Genomic DNA, 21,470 nt, shown 5'->3' with positions numbered 1-21,470 from the left:
GAAGTAGGAAGTATTGGAGTAACATAGCGCCATGAGTAATGCAATACACAAGGAAGAAAGACCACCTAAACAAAATTATTTGGGGATAACTGGCTCTATGCTATATTACAAGAGGAAATGGTAGTTTACATAGAGTGTAAGTAAACTGAACATGAGTTAGTGATAGTAAAGCAAGAGTATTAATGTGTTTTCTAGGTGGCAGTGTAGGCATTTCCTTTTTGTTGGGGGAAGTATCAAGGGAGTTCTCTAACTTTTGGAATGCAGCTATGAGGTTGTGGAATGAGCTTTTGAATTAAAAGTCAGGAAAATTTGGAAACAAGTAAAATTAATTTAATGTACTTGTTCAGTGTGTGTTAGTTTTTGTCCTGGATTCAGTTCTGTCATTATTCTTCATCTCTTAGGCTAGTTATAGTTTTGATATTTCATCTATTTGCAGTGATAGAGTAAGGTTTTTATTATATTTATCATCTTTCAGTCACATGCTGGTGTACTGTGGTCACTTTGGATCTCTGCACATTGAAGAATTTAGGGTTCCCAGAGTTATGTGTATACTTGTATTTTTATAACATTTTGCAGTTCACCAGTATCCACATTTGTTCTCATTTTTGGTTTTGCAGGAGCCTTGTGTCACTTTTGGACATCATCTCTTACAGGACTTAAGATGTCTCCCATATACATCTGTTGTTGAGGGTAGAAGGTCATGAGAACAGGACTCTGTATTATCATTGCATTCCCAGTAGGTAAAATAATTGAGTACCTGTTTACACAGAGAACGAAGAAGTTCATATTAGTTAAGTGTAAAGTCATGAAACTAGTGATTGGTGGGATTAAGGTATAAGCCAGGTCTTCTGGTTATAGATATTACTAATATAGAATAAAGACTGGGTTCCTAAAGTAATTTATTTTATGTGAGAAGAGGACTTAAAATGACTTAAATATTCAAATTCTCTTCCCCTCATACTCTTTCTTTAATGCTGACAGTTCATCCTTTGCCTCCCTTTCAGCTCTCTGTACTTATTCCCAACCTTTCTTATTTACTGCACCTTTCAGTTACTACATACATAAGTTCCTTCCTGACTTAGGAACCTTGTACATATTCCATCTCCTGTGGGACTCTTTTCCTCCCTTTCCTAAATCTGGCAAAACACATAGTTAATTTGCAGATTTCAGTTTTAATGTCATTCCTCACAGGAACCTTACCTGACCTTCTTAGACCCTTCTTCCTAAAACTAGAACTTACTATAGTAAGTTCCCAGTGTATCTTCACCTTCACTTTGTAGCATCATCACAATAGGAACTTAATTATTTCTTTATTTATTTGATAAATGTCTGACTTCCTCACTAGACTATAAGCTACCTAGGTAGGACTCTCATTTGTCATGTGACTGGCACACTCACTACTTACGCAGTATCTGGCACAAGTAAGTTTTCAGTAAATACTTGCTGAATGAGTGAGTAAATGATTGAATGAGTGCGTTCATGCACAGTGCCTCCAGCACTCTGCTAGGGACAGAAGTACAGAAATAAGTAAAACAGATTTGCTTTCGACCCTTAGATGAAAGTACATACGACAGAGGTTTTATAATATAAATAGTAGAAAGATGTTTGTTCTTTTTGGAGGTTTCTAAAAGCAGGAGAGATTGTTTTCTGTAGGGAAATGACAAAGGAGTCCTTTTCTGTTACAGCACACTGTGTGTATAACAAAACATTTTGGAGACCTTATCTCTGTCTTGCTTTTTGCAAGCAACATTCATGATAACAAAATACAGATGTGGAGGAAACAAACTTCTAATGGATTCTGTTCTTCCCTAATGTGATCTCATTTTGTCCTGAACAGAATCCATGCTTTTCTTTTTTCTTTGTTGTTTCATTCTGTTTTTTAACCATGGTATCTTCTTTTGAATTTACTTTTAGTATCATCGCTTTAGACAAGGTGACTTTGTAAAATGGAGTCATGCTTGTTTCAAAGGAACTTAGATTTTGAGCTTCTTGGGAAGTTTCATATTTCACTGGGTCCTGTTTGCTTTAAACTTAGATACTTATGAAAGTTAAATGATCATTATTTTAAAAATATGCAAACCCATTTTCAGGGATAAATTTGTGTTAGATTTTGGTTGTAAAAACAAATTCAATAATCCTTTGTGGTACTATAATAATTGTATGGAATAAATTGAACAGCTCCGAGTTGCTGTAACCTTAAATGCTTTCATGAATTTACCAATTCCCATTCCTAAGAGAGATTGTCAAAAAAATTATTGCTAGTATTTGGCTTTAAAATTTGATAATGCTCCAGGTTTTATTAATAAATGTAAGTCTTTAATAAGTCCTAAACTTACTTTTTTTTTTAAAGTCTGTTTTTATGTTTTTAAAAAAAATTTTTATGGTATTTTTTAGCCAAGAAATTCATATTTACCTAGTTTAACCAATATGAGGAGAATAAAGCTGAAAAGTACTGCTTTTTACATGTTTTTGGGTTATCAGGGTCATTAAAATAGGTAATGTTACTTCAAGTTTTCAGCTTATTTCATGGTAAATAAACTGTAAATATTTACCATGAAATATATAATCTCCTGTAAAGGAGATTTAGAAGTAAGTATGAATTTTTTGGTATATATTACTTCATTTGGAATGTATAGAAAGTGGCAGTCTTAGATACTGATTTTTGGGGGGCACACACAGTGTAACCAATGAAAACAACTTTATTGTAGTATTTAGAAATAATTTATTTGCAGAAAGGCCCATTTTTGTAGGAAAATGAAAAATTCAGTTTTTAAATTTTATCTACAAAATTAATTGCATCTTTGTAGTATTACAATCTTATTTTTCTTTCTCTCTTTTTTTTTTTTTTTAAAGATTTTATTTATTCATTTGACAGAGATCACAGGTAGGCAGAGAGAGAAGAAGGGAATCAGGCTCCCTGCTGAGCAGAGAGCCCGATATGGGGCTCGATCCCAGGACCCTGAGATCATGACCTGAGCCGAAGGCAGAGGCTTAACCCACTGAGCCACCCAGGCGCCCCACAATCTTACTTTTCAAAATTACCCTTATATTTTTGGTTTGAATAAACTTTCTTTTTTTGTTAACTACTCAAAAAGTGAGTTTAATCTGTTCAGTGTTAATCATACTTTTCAGGGCTCCGGGGTGGCTCAGCCTTCAGTTCAGGTTATGGTCCCAGGGTCCTAGGATCGAGCCCCACATTGGGCTCCCTGCTCAGCAGGGAACCTGCTTCTCCCTCTTCTCCCTGCCTGTAGTCTCTCGCTATCTCTGTCTCTCAAATAAATGAATAAAATCTTTAAAAAAAAAAATCTACTTTCTGTAGTTGCTTGGAATCCGTTAATTGTTGCTATTTAAAAGAAAAGAAAAAGAGGATTTTATCAGCAAGCTTATGATGTATTGGGTAACGGCAGTGCAGTGTATTAAATGGTAGTGATTACTGTTTACTCAGGCCAGTCCCTTGGAAATAAGTTTACTAGAAGTAAGTATAGATTGCTTAATAATACTTTGGTTTATTCATTTGTCAAATATTTATTGAGTATATATTATGTGTGAAATTAACCTAAATATTTAGAATAAGCTGGGATATAATCTGGTAGCTAGCATTTATTGAGCCGTAACTCAGTGCTGGGCATCATACTAAGCCACATGATGTCATATAATCCTAGCAACAGTCCTAGGAGTAGAGGCACTATTATCCCCAATTTAAATGGGAGAAATCAAAGTACAGAGAGGTTAAGCAACTTGCCCAAGGTTATACAACCAGTAATTGCTTGGAATTAGAATTTGAATCCAGGCTGCCTCACTCAAGGGACTCATTGAATCATTGCCATAAAAATGGTGTACTGGTTGAGCTCTATGGGGGGGGCAGTTAGATTTAAAGTTGCAGTTAGAGAGAACTTTTATACTAGATGCTGAGGCCAGTATGGCAGGCAAAAATTTCTTATATTCAAATTTACTTGAAAAAGCCTTTTAGGGATTTAGCACGTTGGAGACTAACATAACTTCCAGCCGGTTTTCTTTAGCACTGGGGTAGAATTACTTCACCTTTGAGTGGTAGGTGAAGCATTTGACTTGTTATTCAGAGCCATGTTGGAAAAGTAATATGGATAACACAGGAATAATAATGTGGTGACCTGTTCATAGTGAGAGGATATGGTGTCTCCAAATCTGACAGGAGGAATAGCATAGCCATATCTGTCCTATCTTCCATTCTGGGGCTTATGCGCGTGGAATGGAATTATGATCATCTGGATTTCAATAGTTCTCTTTTTTGATTTCTTCAAGAAGTGTTAAGCATGCGTGTTGAACTTGTGTATGGTAAGTATATGTGTAATATGAGGCAGGTGTGCTTGAGGAGTTATGCATAGTGGCAGCTTGACATGTTGTATTTCTTTATTGTTCCTCTTGTCTGCAACACTGCATCGCCCTCAAGGGCATGGACTCTTTCTGACTTTTCATCACCACATCTCCGCCTAACACTTGCTGACTTCGACTGACTATGCAGAGTACTGCACTAGCTACTAGGAAATAGAGAAAGGAATAAAGCTTCTCTTTAACGCGTTTATCGTTTAGTGGGTAGAAGGGGAAGGGGATGGGAAGATTGTTACATGGGCAGTTAGCCTTTCTAATATATATTTTTTCTAGTTTTTTTTTTCTTTTTATCTTTTTTAACCTCTTTTACCCCCCCCTTTTATTGCATATTAAGTGATGCATGCATCTGCTCATTTGTTAATTTTGGGTCAGAGCTAATAGAAAAGGAAAAAAAAAGTTTCTCTAGCTTACCATAGGGTCTCTGGTACTAAAACATGCCTTCCTGCCTCGTTCAGCTATCCTGTCTTCAGGATGAACTGGAACTCCAGTGGGAATTGGAGTTAAGGAATGACAAAACCCTAAGATGGTACACCCCTTCTCCCGTCTCAGACTTAATATGAGGTTACTACCACAGAGCCAGTTGGGAACGGTAGAGGAGTCAGACCTGGCCTTTAGGATGCAACTCCTGCCTATACCAGTTCACAGTGTTGTAAGGTTTAATTAATTTAATTCCAAAATCTTTGAATTTTGCTGTAGTCTCTTATTCAGAAATAATGTATGCTTTATCCATAATAAAATTGGCATTCTGGTAGTGCTGTCAAAACTCTAGATTTCTCAGGTCCTATCTTAATGTTGGTGTGCCTCCTTAAAAATAATTACAATTTTGAAAGGAAGGCTACAAGAGGAAATATATATACAAGCAGATACCCTTATTTTGTGTGTGTGTATATGTATGTGACTAATAGCATTTGTATTTGAGATGCAGAGCTAAAAATGAAGTTAAATGCCATCGTCAAGATAAAACTTTGTCCGAAATAGCACCTAGTTTTAAACAAATGACCCAGTGAATTTGTTATCTGGAGCTCACAGTTTTATCAACATTTGAGTGCCTTGTGGCAGTGTATTGGTGCAAAGAAATTTTGTAAGGTAAGGTAAAGAAAATACACTTTGCATTTGGTAGAGGACCTTAGGCAATTAAGAGTCGTTAAGATAAATGGAATCTAAGATTGTCAGTGATACAGAGCAGGTATGCCTAACCCATGTGTTACAGTCTCCTTAAATTGTACCTTCAAGCATAGAGAACACAGAAACAGTATGAAGGCTTAAGTTTAGTTGTATTTCTAAGGGATTTTAGAGAAAAGCTTTTGTATCGTATTTAAAACAGGAGATCACAAATACCGGTAAAAAGGAAAATAGAAAGATACACCTCAGACACCTAATGGCTACTCAGTTGCGCATTATTTGATTAATGAGCCGCTAGGTTAAGAACTTATAACAAAAGATGCACATATTCAAGGGGTTGAATTTGTTTCTTGCCCTACAACAAATGTTTTCATTTTAATTTTGGTCAGACTGGGATTTTAACAAAAATTTAGGCATTGGAATAGGAAAAAATGGAAGATTGTCACAACTAAAGAGATGTACTATTTTCTCCTGAATTATTTGTGCAGAAATATCTTGGAAGCCAGTTGTTGCTACTTTTATTATTCCCATTTCCTATTAGGTAATTCGGAGATAATGAGCCCTTTGGTTTTGTTGTCAGCTATTTATTATCCTATAGGTTATGCCCTTTTATGAATTATCTTGAGGTCTTTGATTGCATCTTTATTTTCAGTCTGCTACCCAGTCTGCCTCTGGGCCAGTTTTCTCTATTAAAGTTGATCTGTTCACATGAAGAGAGTAAAAAGTAATTTTAACATAGGCTTGATGGTTAAATTCTTTTAAGTATTCTAAGACTATGTAGCTTGCTTTGGATGATATGTAACTTTTTTCTGGTGATCCAAGTATTTTATGCCTCCATTTTGGCAAATGGAGGAGAAAATTATTTTTAAAATATGCTATGTAAAGTGACCTTTCTGATGTTGGGATACCAATAAGAGGTTGTCATTGTATATGTGCTGTGCCTCTGTGGACTAGTGTGAGGTAAATGAGGGGCCTAGGGTACAAAATTTAAGGAGGCACTTACTCTGTGTCATGCAAGTCAACCAAGTTTTGTGCTCTGAGTGGTCTGTTTGGCCTCACCCTAGTTTCAGTCCTTTTGCTGTCAGGTTCATAGAATTCTGTCTAAAATGTCAGTGACTGGGGCATCTGGGTGACTCGGTCAGTTAAGTGTCTACTTACAGCTCAGGTCATGATCTCAGCATCCTGGGATCCAGCCCTGCGTTGGGCTTCCTCCTCATTGGGGATTCTACTTCTCCTGCTCCCCCTGCTTGTGTGTGGGCACTGTCCCTCTGTCAAATAAATAAAATATTTAAAATAAATAAATAAAATGTAACAATATGAATTAAATGCTTATTGTGTGTCAGCCACTGTATTAACTGCTTTGTATGTAATAACCATGTAAGGTGTAAGGTGAACACTTACTCTTAATAACCATGTACTCTTTAGTACTCTTAATACCATGTAAGGTGAACACTCCAATATTTTCATTAATTTCTCAGTATAGAAAGAGAGATGAATAATTTAAATGATAATGCCCAGCTGAGCAAAAATTGAAACTCAGGTCCCTGTTTCAAATTTGAGGGGATACTTAGTGCTCTGTACTGTCCCATCTGTGTGTAGAAAAACTTAATTCTTGTCCACTTTATAGATTTCTCTACTAAGAAATAATACTCCCACATCCCCACAAGAAACTGTGCTATCCAAAATATGCAAATGCATACACTGACATGATGCAGTTAACTTTTAAGGTGAGTGAGTCAGAGGTCTCATCAGCACCAAATTGAAAATCCACAAAGTTGTACTGCTTAGTACCACCTTAAATCAGAGCTCCACTCTTGCTGGCTTCAGTCTTCAAACACTCCATGTGGAATTTGGGGGTTGGCTGTAAGCAGATTGACCCATGGATGATGTAAAGGTCAGGGCAGGTTAGTCTAGAAGTAGTTCATTTGGTGGACTAGTAACATGTGCTGAACAATAGGCTATAGTAGCTTTGTAGCGTATTTGTTTAAAATCTGTATCACCGTTCTGTTCGGTTTCTTAATGTGAATTTCTGTGGACATTTCTAAGTTGTAAAATTTGGAGATTGGATGAAATAATATATAATGGCTATTTTCACTTTAAAATTTTAGGGTCTTAATGTTTAAGTTTCTTAAGTGCATAGGCATATGACAAGAGTAAGGGTAAATTTATTGGTGAGAGATTGAGACATAGAACTGAGTTATAGAAAAATCTGGGCCCAGAAAGGCTTTTGCCAGCACTTAACCTTACTTTTGGGATCATTCATTCCCCTTTACTCTTCATAATGCCTTTTTTTTTTATTATTATTATTCTTGTGTCCTGATTGTCCTAGAGCAGTAGTTTTCCAGCTGTGGAGAGAGAGTTGCTAAAGAGCTATGAGAAGGAGGGGCTAGAGGTTGGTAAACTACTTACTTCATCCATTTATTGGACAGATGAACAGTTGAGTGTGTTTTATCTCTCTTTGATAAAAGATTTTGTTTGAAAACAGCAGTTCCACTGTTTTAAAGAGGCTTAAAATCACTTACCTTTCTTTATCTGGCTTTCAGGCATCCTTGATTTCCCTGGCTAGATGATTGTACAGGAGACCTGATTTCTAGAAAGAGATCTGAAATTTCATCTTCGGTTAAAATGTAGTTGTAATAGCTAATATTGAATAATTATTGTGTGCCATGCACTGTTCTGAACACTTTATCTGTAATAACTTGTTGAATCATCACATCAGCCTTAAGAGAGAGAGACTTATTCTCATTTCATAGGTGAGAAGACTGTGGCACAGAGAAGTTAGATAACTTGCCGCAGGTCATACCATATAGTAAGTGGTAGATCAGGGATTGAATCTAGGCAACTCTGGTTCTCGAATCACTGTGCTTATTACTCACCTCTCTAATGACAGTGCTATTAATGTTAGCTAAGTATAGTAGAAACAGTCCTATTCCTACTTTCTTGTAGGTAACGTTGTGGATTTTGAAGTGTTTCTTAGAATCTTATTTCTCCACAGAAAAAATCGTTAAGTTTTAAGTGACTGATTTGTAATTTTATGTTTAGAACCAAGTCTGCTTATTAGTAAAGAAACACTTATCTGTGACAGACATATGGGAATTGACAAAGAAAGATAAAAGAATGGAGTTAAATTTAGAGCACTTTTACATTTTGCATTTTTCCTTTATGGGTCATTGTGTTTTAATTTGCCCGTCTTACCTGTTTTCAAAGACATCTTAGCTTTCAGATGATGTTTTAGTTAGAAACTTACTTCTTAATTAACAGCTTAGCAAATGCTTGTTTGGCCAATCATGTTTACAGAGATACTGAACACTTTTATCTTTTTTTTCCTGTTTTTTAACAAACCATAGCTGGAGTCCTTTAACTATTAGTGGTGTCAGATACCAGGAAATTGTGTTACAACAAAGAGGTGCCTTTAAAAATTTGATTGAGAGGTTAGACCTTTCAGTGAAGTGATAGTTCATAGTGGAATGTGTGCTTTCTTTGAATAGTTATTTAAAAGTGCAAAAACACAGTGTTTAGTAAATTACAGGTATTTAATATAGAGGTTTTATGGTTTGATTTAGAAATCACCTCATCTTTTACAAGTATGCAGCTTGGTTTTTGTTCATTTTAAAAAAGAAACTAAAGCATGGACAGGTGAAGTGCCTTGCTCAGAGATAAGATGGTTTATAATGACAGTATGCATTGAGCCCTTGTTTTCAGAGCTAATACTTAGGCTTTTCTTCCGTAGCTGTGGGCATATTCTCCACTGATATCTTGAAGATGTCTAGAAAAAATTTTGATATATGTAAACAATTTGGTGACAGAGTGTCCTATGTTACACTGAACCATTAAGAAGGAATTGTTTCTAGATGTCCCTAAATGCAAAATTCTGTAAAAACTGAACTAGTTCTAGTGCATGCTCAGGGAGGTTGAGTTCCACATACCCTTATTAAAAAAGAAAGCTACATATGGAAGACCTTGATTATAGAAAATATAATTTGCAGAGGAAGGAGATAGATGTAGGTATATCTTGAAGGTTTTAAGCTTATTTTGGGCTAAGTGGGATCTACTCAGCCCTATTCCTCTGCCTCCCTTTTTCCTAGTTTTCTCGAAGTATTTTGTCTCTTGTAAAAGTGGCTACATTTTGAGGTGAGAAGGCCCTATAAGGTCGGTTGTGATTATCAGAGGCTCACCTTTTCAGCTGTGCTAAATGGCCAGACTGAGCTACAAAGCCTTAGAATAAATTTAGTTTCTCTACGAGGCTGATGGGTATGATTCACGATCTGAGGTGCTTGAGAGAACGCAGAGTGTGTCAGGTATTTGAAACCTTGAATCAGCCAACTATTGGGCAGGCTCTTTCTACTAGAATTCATAAATAGTTTTTGTGATCTGATAAAAAAAAAAATTTTTTTTTTTTAGTTTCCCATGAGATCTTTTGAACCTGTAGTAGATCACAGTAATAACATTTTCTTATCACTGAAATTTTAGAATACCAGAGTCTTTAAAGTGATAGACTTTTATTCCCTCTTTGTTTCTGTTTGGAAAACAAGGCCAGTGATTAAGGGAAACTTCCACAAAATTAGAACCAAAAAGAACCCCTGTCTCAGGTACTTCGTTTTACCCAAATCCTTGAGCCTGGCCTTGGCAGATAGATGTTCTGACTCTCTAGGCACTGTTCTTTCCCTACCAGTGGTTTCCAGCGTGTCCTATTCATGAGAATCGTCAGGGTTGTCTGCTAAAAATATAGCTTCGTGGATCCTATCTTGGAGATTTTGATTGAGTCATCTTGGGAATGTTTTTAATAAGGACCAAAGTGATTGTGATGGCTTAGGTCATCCGTTTGGAAACTACATTACTCCTGTCCGCTTTCCCATAGAGAAAGTTTTGCTTCATGCTGAAAGCTGGATGACTTTTTGCATCTTGCTTATGTATAAGGCAGGACTAACCTATGTTGGAAATTCTTGCACTTTGAGAATTTTGTGAACTGTTAAATTACATGCCAGTTTTGTCCCATGATCTAAAAGATACTGTAGCAGCCCTAATAAAAGACATTAGAATGTATAATCTGTGATTATTTTATTTTCTTTAGTTTCATTTGGTTTTCATGTATATTTCTGTTGGAATTCTGATTTTAGTTGCAGTCATCTGATGCTAATATTCTCTTAGCTTACCATACTAGGAAGAGCTTGGGATAGCAAGAAGTAGTAAAATCTGGTAAATGTGACTGGTAAATTAGACTTTGTTAATAGAATTAATTAGCTTTCTGTGTTTTATTTTGCTAGGCTTGATATTTGGAAAGTATTAGCAAGACTGATTCAGCTTATAAATTGCCCATCTCTTATCTCATTAATTTGTTCATTTAACAAACATTTGTTGTCTGCTGTGTACCTTCTACACTGACTGATGTCTCTGTTGGGAAAAAGAAATACAGATGTTGGCATAAACGTGAATTCTGCTTACTGCCAGAATGAATAAACTTCTGTTAGCTAAATGTTCATGAATAGGTTGGGGGTCTAATCAAAATCAATCACTTGTTCTTTCCCTCTTCAAGGAAAGAGATTAAAGGAATTATAAGAATTTAAGACCAGGTGAGAGGGCTAAGTTTTGGATTTGACTCTGAAGAAAAACAAGACAATTACACCTGCCTACAGATGTCTTAAGGGTAGAATTTATTTAGGAGCCTTCTTTTTCTCCCCAAGAACTGCATATTTCGGTACCAAGGACTTTGCTTATCCCCTCCTTATATTTGAGTAAATAACTTTAGCTCTAGAATTATCTCCTGCCCAGATGGATTAAAATGAGGCTCTCACAGGAAATGCTGATTCTGATCCGTAAGATATATTTGAGTATAGTTCTTTAAATGAACAGACTTCTGTTGGTTCTTTGGGCAGGTCAGGACAGAAACTCCTAAGACTAAGACTTTGGCAATAGAATGCCCAAGAACCTATTTTTGTTTTCCCTTCACTTTATTTTATTTTTTTAAAAGGTTTGTTTTTTAAAGATTTTTATTTTATTTATTTGACAGAGATCACAAGTAGGCAGAAAGGCAGGCAGAGAGAGAGGAAGGGAAGCAGGCTCCCTGTCAAGCAGAGAGCCCGATGCGGGGCTCGATCCCAGGACCCTGGGATCATGAACTAAACCGAAGGCAGAGGCTTTAACCCACTGAGCCACCCAGGCGCCCCTGTTTTCCTTTCACTTTAAACAAATAGTAATTGTCTTAAGTGCAGGAAGTGTTTAATACTTAAGCATTTTGTATCAGAAATTAGTTTGCTATTTTGAACATTCAGGGAAATAAGGGGGAAAGTATAAATGAATTGGTTGCTCATTCTATTTGTATGGTATTACCATATACAGAGGGTGTTTTTGAAGTAAAGTGTGTTTAAAAGTATACATTTTGTCTTAAGTTATTGACATCTGTGATTTTGGTTTTTTAAAAATGTTGTGATGCTAACTCCTTGGGAAACAAAGTTTACTTTGAAATGAAAACTTTTTTTTCCCTGATGCAACACATTGGAAATGGGAAACTAAGTAGTTCTTCTCTTGTTGCCACTATACCCACATTACATTTTTATTTATTATTACCTAGCAGTTATAACCATGGCAAGTCATTTTTTGGACTGTGGTTTCTGTTGTACTGCATGGTAGATGAGGTGACTTTTTTTTTTTTTTTAAAGATTTTATTTATTTATTTGACAGACAGAGATCACAAGTAGACAGAGAGGCAGGCAGAGAGAAAGAGGGAAGCAGGCTCCCTACTGAGCAGAGAGCCCGATGCGGGACTCTATTCCAGGACCCTGAGATCATGACCTGAGCCGAAGGCAGCGGCTTAACCCACTGAGCCACCCAGGCGCCCGGTGAGGTGACTTTTTAAGGCCTTTCCAGATTCAGGATAGGGGTTCAGTTGGCTTTGCGTGAACAATGAGCGCTTACCTCAGAAACCAGTATCCCTTAGGGAGTTGAAACTGGTAATGTGCTGCCCACCTGCCCTGGGCTTGTGGTGACACCCGTGGTGAAAGGAAGAAACCTCAAAGGGGTAGGGCCTCAGGCTCTTGCTCAGTTCAGTTGACCCTTGCTCTTCAGGTTGACAGGCTCCTTGTTGTTTGGAGTAATTAATTGTAGGTTGTCTATTGAACCATTTCAAATAAAGAAGCATGTAGAAGAAATGACAGCATATTTCAACTTGAACTAAAATTGGCACATTTAAAAAGCCTTATTGAAATTGTTGATTTTTTAATCTCATGTAAACATTGATGAAACTATGAGTGGCCCCAGTTTTGTGAATGTGTGTTCTGAGAAGTTCAGTTGTAACTTGGTTCTTTAAAAATTTTCCATAGAAACAGTATTAAAAGGTAGATAAATGTGATGTAAGACAGACACCTATTTAGCTCATAATATTGCTATAATATGAGGCAGCTGGGTGGCTTAGTGGGTTGGGGCCTCTGCCTTCGGCTCGGGTCATGATCCCCCGGGGTCCTGGAATCAAGCCCAAGTCAGGCTCTCTGCTCAGCGGGGAGCCTACTTCCCCCTCTCTCTGCCTGCCTCTCTGCCTACTAGTGATCTCTGTCAGATAAATAAATAAAATCTTTATTTTCTGTCAGGTAAATAAAATCTTTAAAAAAATAAATATTGTTATCATACTTACTTTTTTTTTTTTAAAGACTTTATTTGAGAGAGAGAACGAGCAGTGGGGAGGGGCAGAGAGAGAGAAAAGGAGAAAGAGAAGCAGAGTCCTCGCTGAGTAGGAAGCCTGATGCAGGGCTGATCCCAGGATTCCAAGATCATGACCTGAGCCCAAGGCAGATGCTTAACCGACTGAGCCACCCAGGCACCCCATTAACACTTTGTTTTTGATGACATAGTAGCTACTAGTACTGTAAGTTAGTTTTAGAGGCAAGAAATATATGTATATGTTTGGTTTTTCTAAATTTGAATCCTAAATATCTTAAGTGAAACTCCTGACTTGGGACAGTACTATTGATTCAGTTAAAAGAAATTTCAATGCCACGATTTACAAAAGGTAAAAATTAAGTATTTGAACAGGTTTCATGGGTTAGATAGGTAGGTGCCAGCAGGATTCTGAGTGACTCTAGCTACTTTTAAGGATCCCTTCACTCTGTCTGCCTTTATATATGCAGGGATACATACATGTTCAAAAGAATAAAAGACAAAAATAATCCAGTTGAGCCTACTTTAGGAATTCACCCCATTTTTATTGAAATCACCTCTCTCACCACCTCACTGTCTCAGTTCCTACAGGTAGGTAGTTCTGTCCCCTGGTATATAAGTGACATTACTCTGTGAGCATTATACATGACCTCATCAAGAAATCCCGTAACTTTTTAAAAGTTATTGTCTATGCTCAGGAGCATTTAAAACTCTGGACGACCTTCTCTTTGAAACATCTGGTTTCTGTGATGCTGGTTCTATCACCCAATTCTCCCATAGCAGTATAGCATCTGCACTTCTCCCTTGTATGTACTGACAATTGTTCATTTTCTGGCTTTCCTTTCATATTACAAGCTCCATGAGGTCAGAGACTGTCTTGTATTGTTCACTGCTCCATAGCTAGTCCTAGGCCTAATTCTGTATAGGTAATGCATAAATATTTGTTAAATAAACGAATGATTTTTTTTTTTTTTTCTGTTACCCCAGGAGATGGCTCGTCAAGTTCTGGTGTCGGCCCTGTCCTATTTCTCACTTATTTTTTTCCATTGATACTGATGCCTTCAATTACTGTCTGTGCATCCAGTATCCATCATTTCATTTTGACCGCTGTCCCTGCATTTCAGCTTCTTTTTTTTTTTGTTCCAAGTTTACTGTGAAAAAATCTTCATAATTTATTTCTAAAGTGGAAAAGTAGATTACCACATGGCCAATTAAGTAGTTAAATAGATACAGCAGATTCACAATTGATACTTACCTTTTTCCTCTTGCTACTTGCTTAGGTCCAGTGGGTCTTTTGTATAACTATACTAGGTCTCTTAAGTTTCCCCTGCCCTCAGTTTATGCTCCTCCATTCTATCCTTAACAGTATGACCAAAGCAGTCTGCTTAAATAAATGATCTGATCAGGTAATGGTTTTCTAATACCCTATAGAATAAACTTAGGAATTGGCCTTATTTTTATTTATTGACTTGGTTCTGTGAGGTTAGTGAGCAGCTTGACCCCCAAAACAAAAAACTTTACATATTTAGAACTACCAGAAATGGGACTAAATGGTTTCCATAGTTGTCCTTTTCCCCTTAACTGGTAAGGATTATGGAAGGATGGTAAGCAGTTCTCAAATGGGACAGGTTATTAGAGCTTTTTGAAGCTCTGCATACTCAGACCTTTGATTGTATCTTTCAAACTGCTCAGGTCTTCCACAGTCCAGCCCAGATAAGTTTTAATGATTAGGACCACATCTTAATCACCCCTCCACTGCATCTTCTACAGAGTAGGGGCTAAACATAAATTTATTCAGTGAATTAATAACTTCTGGGTATTTTCTTGGGTAGATGAGCTGAGGTTCTTTGTCTCTACTTCAGACTTAGTTGTTTTTTCTTCTTTTTTAATGCGGACTTACTAGGTCTGGATTGAGAGTATTAGGATCAAGTCTTGGGCCTCTGCATATGTGTTCTTGGTCAAATCATTTATCATCTCAGAACCTGCCTTTCTGTAAGGTTAGAATAACAGTTAATGTAATTTTGAGGACTAAAAGCATGTGAAAAATGTTTTATCATCTGAAAATGCTTTATAAATGGTAGAAGTTAATAAAAATTGATATTTTTAAAATATGTATACCAATAGACATTGTTTGAAATACAGATATGTCACTAATATTACTCTCTCACTTTTTAATTAGGCTCATTTTTTAGCTTAGCAAAGGAAATAAATACAGTTGCTTTCTCTTAAAAAAAATACTTCCTCAACTAACTATTCAAGGCCAAATTTCTCTCATATTGTTGAATTCTCAGTATTTTAATGCCAAATTATCAGTGTCTATGGATCTTTCTACTTTTTTTTTTTTGTAAGATTTTATTTTTTTATTTGACAGAGATCACAAGTAGGCAGATAGGCAGGCAGACAGTGAGAGGGGGAAGCAGGCTCCCTGTGGAGCAGAGAACCCGATGTGGGGCTCGATCCCAGGACGCTGGGATCATGACCTGAGCCGAAGGCAGAGGCTTTAACCCACTGAGCCACCCAGGCGCCCCTCTACTTCGTTTTTGTGTGAGATTTGGACAAAGATTCAGAAATACCACTGGCAAAATTAAATAACATTTTATCCCCAAATAGACCACATTTGATAGACTTTTCCCAGTTTTTTAAAGATTTGTCTTAAATTTCTCGTGGTTGGCTATGTTTTTGTTATTTTTAGGTGGCAAAATCAGTGAACTATTAGCAAAAAGATTTTACTCTAAACACCTTTAATTCTTTTTTCCTAATTCTTAATGAAGTTCTTCATAAACATTTATGCTCTATGTATTTCATAGTTACAGTTTTATGTTATATACAAGTGCTATAATTCTACTTTGTTGATAATTTCTTTTATTAACTTTTTTGACATGTATTTTGGAATTAGATGCATCATTATTCCATGGTGCTTCAGGGAGCACTCTCAGTTAAAGATGAGTGGGTTCGTGAATCACAGCTCTGTGAATTAGTACCTAGTGAGGGAAAATTAATTGTAAGAAAGGGCAAATTCTTGAGTCTGAGGAGGAAAAGAGATGTGTTACTGATCAGGGGTATCCTCACAAGCAAGATATATTAACACATCAGCTGTTCATAAGATAGAGACACTGGCAAAGAAAGTTATTGGTGTTTGTACTTTCCCCTTAATAGAGTAAATTTCTGTTCTTTCTTTCCTTTTAACCAGGTCAGTATATATTTTGTGCCCTATTTTATCACAAAAAAGAGAAGAAACACTGTAGTGAATGAAGATTCCTCTGCATTTTAGCACTGCTTTTTCTACTGTAGTTGGCTTTTGAATGAGGATGACAATGGAAGAGATGAAGAATGAAGCTGAGACCACTTCCATGGTTTCTATGCCCCTTTATGCAGTCATGTATCCTGTGTTTAATGAGGTAAGTGGGTAAACATTTCTCATATGATCTCTTCAATTCTTGATGCCTGCCTCATTTATTCATTTGTTTGTTTGTTTCTTCATATAACAAATACATAAATGAATTTTATCTGTGTGTTAGGCATTGTACCAGGACTGGACATAAAACAGTGGGGAGGGAGGAACCTAGATATATTGCTTCCCATCTGGAGGTTTCATTATAGAGGGAGAGACAGATGTTGAACAAGAGAATACAAGTAATTACATAAATGGAAAGTTGTGATAAGTCCTGTGAAGTTACCAAAAACCATATGTTCAATAAAATAGCTGGTGGAACCTTCTTTAGGGGTCAGGACCAGCTTCACTGAAGATGAGACATATATGCTAAGATCGAAAAGAGGTAAATAAGGGTTAGACAGTTGAGTTTGGGATAAACACATATTAGGTAGCCGGAAGAGCAGGCAGAAAAATATCCTGATGAATTCTAGTCAGTAGAGACAAAACATATTTTTACTGATAAATGGAAGATACCATTGCTTTAGTATCTAGAGAAGATGTAGTTGCCTTTTTATTTGAGGGATTTTTCTGGGACTTAATACATTTTTGGGTTTTCTTTTAATTTAATGTTAATATGCTAAGGTGTTAGAGAATTAAAGCTGGAAATTCCTTAGAAATGATTTAATCATGTCCCTCCTTTTAATGGTGAACCGAGTTCTTAGTATGTGAAATGGTGTTCCTGAAATTACCTAGAACTAAAGTCTGGGGTTCCAAATTCAGTGGCTTCACCCTTAGCCTTTCTGTACATTTAATTAGGGTCTTCTTGTTTTTGTTTTGCTATTCAGTTATAAAGCTATCCATGCCATTGACCTTATTGTTGCTCCTGTAGCTTGGAAACCCTCACCATTTCCAGTGACTTTATTCCTTTTTGTAAAGTATTTATATCAGAATAAGATTCTGGATTTCAAAGCCCTTTATCCCACAGTAGGTTTAATAATAATGTATTTGATGCTTTTGTGGTTTTAGGTCTTGGGGACAGTGAGGAGTGATTCATCCTCTTCAACTTGGAAATCATGGACCTAGTTGCCATTTCAGACATATTTTGAAATTCTAAATGCTGTCTATCAAATAGTCTTATTGGATTCAGAGAGCATAAAAGAAAACTCAAAAACTGGCTTATATAAAAGTTATTTCTCTTGCATAAAAATTGTGGCTATAAGTGGTCCAGTGCTAGTGTTATTATGGCTCGGTATCCTAGTGCTTACTTTCCGTTATCAGGGTTACCTCAGCATGTGGGATAGCTGCTGAATTTCCATTCATCATGTCCTAAGTTGTTGTCTGGAAGGCACACACACAAAAAAATGGAATAGGAGGTGGGTGTTCTTCCAGCCAATTCATCTTCCTTCAAGTAACCTTTTTGAAAGTGCTGTACAAGACTTCCATTTACATCTCATTGGCAAGAACCTAGTCATAAGACCACACTTAGCTGCAAAGGAGGTTGGGAAATTTAGAGTTTTTTCACTAAAGAGGAAGCAATAGGAGGCATCTTTTGAAAAACCTGTCCCTGTTATACTAATTCTGTGGTAGCATTGGAGGCACTCTTTCAGGGCTGTTACTACCCATCTCTGGTAGGTATAGCCAACACTCCAGTAATTAATTCCCGCACTTTGTTCCAATATGTACCCATTCATTACAAAGCTATAATTATTGTTAGAAACAAGTGCTTCAGTTTTGCTTAGTAAGTACTTACCAAATGTCTGTCATTTATTTGCTGAGTAGTCTGCTAGGATCTGGACATGTGAAAAAGAAAAAGGCGTTATATCTCTTCTTAACCATAGAGAACTATTTTCTTAAACATCTTACACAGGTGTTTAAGCAGATGCATTATTTAATTATCCTTATACCAAGGATGAGGTAAGAAGATTGTCACTGAAACTGTTAAGTAATATATATTGATGGTTAGTGTTTTAACTTCTCAGGTACTTCCAGAACCATTATGGCAGTTCTACCCAGAGGTGCTCCCTCTTCTTGGGTCTCTATAGGTAGCTACCCCTGTGGGCTATTGGGCTAAGTTGTTTGGGGCATTTCTGTATTTATCTAGTATTTTGAGTCACTACCTGAAGGAAGGGCGGTTTACATTGCAGAGCTTCTGTTTGATCCTCTACTTAGTGAAGAGGAGTGAGAGAAGTTTTTTTTTTTTGTAACTAGAGTGATCTTTGCCTACATAAGGAAAATGGATTTTATTCGAATCTTGACTTTAGAAAATAGTCATATAGGATATGAGATTCTGATAAAATGAACTATTGGAATTAATACTGGAGCTATCTAATTTATTCGTGTGTAAGAAAAATTAATTTGAAAGAAAAGGAAATGGCTATGAATGGACTGGTAAATCTTTTCCAGAAATAAAGGCAATGATTCTCACCAGATGACATCTAAAAAAATATGTGGGTTAGTAGCCCAGAATTAGAACGTGTTCCCAAATGTTTCATAGTTGGTTCAAGAATTAATTGTTAAAACTGAATTGGAAAATGAAATGGCTAGATGTAGCAGACTGAGAGATACTGTGTCATATTGTCAGACAGTCTAGTTCTGGAATTTATGATCTAACATTATGGTATCAGACTTTTTATAAAAATTATTTCTGTCATGTTACTTAAAAACAAGTGTTCAGAAATAATAGGCTTTTAGGAATTGTGATAGTAGGTCTCCTCTTTGATAGAGATATCAAACCTGGGGCTTGATTTAGGAATGGAATAAAATAATTATGCCTTCAAATGTGAAGTGTTTGGTTGAAAAGAATAAAATACTAGCATTATTGTCTGACATTCCAGTGTATTAATGTAACATCTAAAATAAAATACCTAGGGCTGCCTGGGTGGCTCAGTCATTAAGCATCTGCCTTCAACTCAGGTCATGATCCCAGGGTCCTGAGATCTGGCCCTGCTTCGGGATGCCTGCTCTGCTTCTCCCTCTCCTACTCCTCCTGCTTGTGTTCCCTCTTTCAGTGTCTCTGTGTGTCAAATAAATAAATAAAATCTTTTAAAAAAATAAATAAGAGACCTAGTCAGTTAAACATTAATATTTAACCGTAGTTCAAACATAGATTTTTCTATAGATCTACAATGGGGAAATTAGAATTTAGTTTGACTCTGTTTTTTGTGCTATACGGATTTAAAGATAAAATGGTTATGAAATTAATCTTAGAGAAAATAGTATCAGAGTAAGGATGAATGTTTAACTCTGGAGCTAAATGATATACTTAATTTTGTCCACAGTGTATTGGAAGAGTTAAAAAACTTAGACATTCTCACCCTAACATAACATCCGTAATAGTAACAATGGTGGTCTGAAGTCAACTTGTAGAACAGATTTTTAGGTAGTATCTTTAGATAGCATCCTTACATCTGGGAAATTTTAGTACTGTTACTCCAGCTCACAAAGGGAAGTTATTTATGGCATTTTGGGAGTTTGATGCTTGCTAAACTTAATGAAGCTGTGCCAAGACAGCTGAGAAAGAGGTAGTCTTGTTATTTAATCAGCTGCTGCAGAGTTCAGAGTCCAAGTATATTGCATGTGTTGTAAATGTACTGTGAAATAGGTCTCCTGGTTACCTTATGGAATAATGAGTTTATAGAAGTCTTGTGACAAGTCTTAGATCAGGTTCTCATGTACTGTATAACTTTCTACTGATTCTTTGCGTATGGAGGAGAAGAGAGGTATAGTTCAGTTCTTCATTCCAGGAAAAGATACACCATGAATCATCATTTCCTGTGACTTTTTAGAGGAATTATTTTAAGGTGAAGTATAATTTCTGAAAAAAATCTGTATTGTGTTTTGAGATAGGAATAAAAAATCTTGCAACCAAATATAAATTTTAGATCGCCAAGGTTTATAGGCTTGTTTATAAATGATACAAAAATGGTACTTCTGAGTAAGTAATTACTACTCTATTCAGAAGCATCCAACAGTTATTTCTGCCAACTCAGCAGAATATACAACTCTTAATTTTTTCCAACAAGCAAATGAAATCTGGGAATATTTCTCCAACTTCATATACCTAACTATCCTTTTTTTAATTAAAAGAAAAAAATCAAACCCCCAAATTGAAGCATAGTAAACATACCTCTCCATAGTGAAGGCATGGGTTTTACCTGCAGTCCTATCATCCAAAGGTGATCATAGTTAATATCTTGCATAAGAATTACTGCTCTGCCCCTTACTCTAGGCTATGTAGTCTTATATTTCTTTCCTTGTTTATAAACTGATGATAAACAGTAATATATTTATTTCTCATAACTCTGTAAAGTAAAAGACTTAACATGTTGTAGTACTGAGACTAGTACCAGGAAGTCTTTGGGCAATTTTCTGATCAATTGTGATCATTCCCTAGACTTTTACATTCTAGTAGGCAATTTTTAATGAAACATTTTTATAATAGGTGGCTCTCCTTACCTTTTTTGCTGGACAACTTGGCAACCCCAGAAATAGATTATTTTAGAAACAGTTACTGCATTTAATATGTATAAAACACATTACTGCATTTGTCTTCTCTGTGGCAGCACAAAAGTTAATAGGTGGCCTCTTGAGTCTATCTACTTACCTTCTAGTTTTTTTTTTTTAATCTGACTTACTCATTTTCATTTGAGTTATAAGAGATGTACCTTTTATTCTTGTGTCTTTTTTTTCTTTTTTTAAGATTTGTCTATTTATTTAAGAGAGAGAGAAAAAGAGCGTGCACACATGTGCAGGAGGAAGGGCAGAGAGAGGGGGACAAGCAGACTCCCTGCCCAGCTCTGCTAGGGGCTCCATCCCGGGACGCTGAGATCATGACCTGAGCTGAAATCAAGTTGAATGCTTAACCAACTGAGCCACCGAGGTGCCCTGTTTTCTTGTGTCTTGGCCCTATTTGATTCCTTTTGAAAAATAGACTCAATAGTTTTTGTGGGGAGGGGAGAAG

The 21,470-nt window shown here is 36.4% G+C and overlaps 1 protein-coding gene across 6 annotated transcripts in view; it reads left to right on the top strand.

The window, feature by feature from the left end:
• PDCD10 (programmed cell death 10) overlaps nucleotides 1-21,470 on the top strand; it is a 44,260-nt gene that overhangs the window by 2,379 nt on the left and 20,411 nt on the right. For 2 of the 6 annotated variants that reach the window (XM_047729725.1, XM_047729729.1), the window contains exon 2: nucleotides 16,409-16,535. In XM_047729725.1, the coding sequence (XP_047585681.1) occupies nucleotides 16,440-16,535 (96 nt within the window). In that variant the 5' untranslated portion in view covers nucleotides 16,409-16,439. Of the gene's footprint in view, nucleotides 1-10,061; nucleotides 10,080-16,327; nucleotides 16,536-21,470 lie in introns of those variants that run through there. The other 4 variants (XM_047729737.1, XM_047729747.1, XM_047729750.1 and 1 more) reach the window with 3 other exon arrangements.

Source organism: Lutra lutra, chromosome 1, assembly GCF_902655055.1.
Source record: "Lutra lutra chromosome 1, mLutLut1.2, whole genome shotgun sequence".
Lineage (NCBI taxonomy): Eukaryota > Metazoa > Chordata > Mammalia > Carnivora > Mustelidae > Lutra > Lutra lutra.
This window is presented reverse-complemented; position numbering and strand designations above follow the sequence as displayed.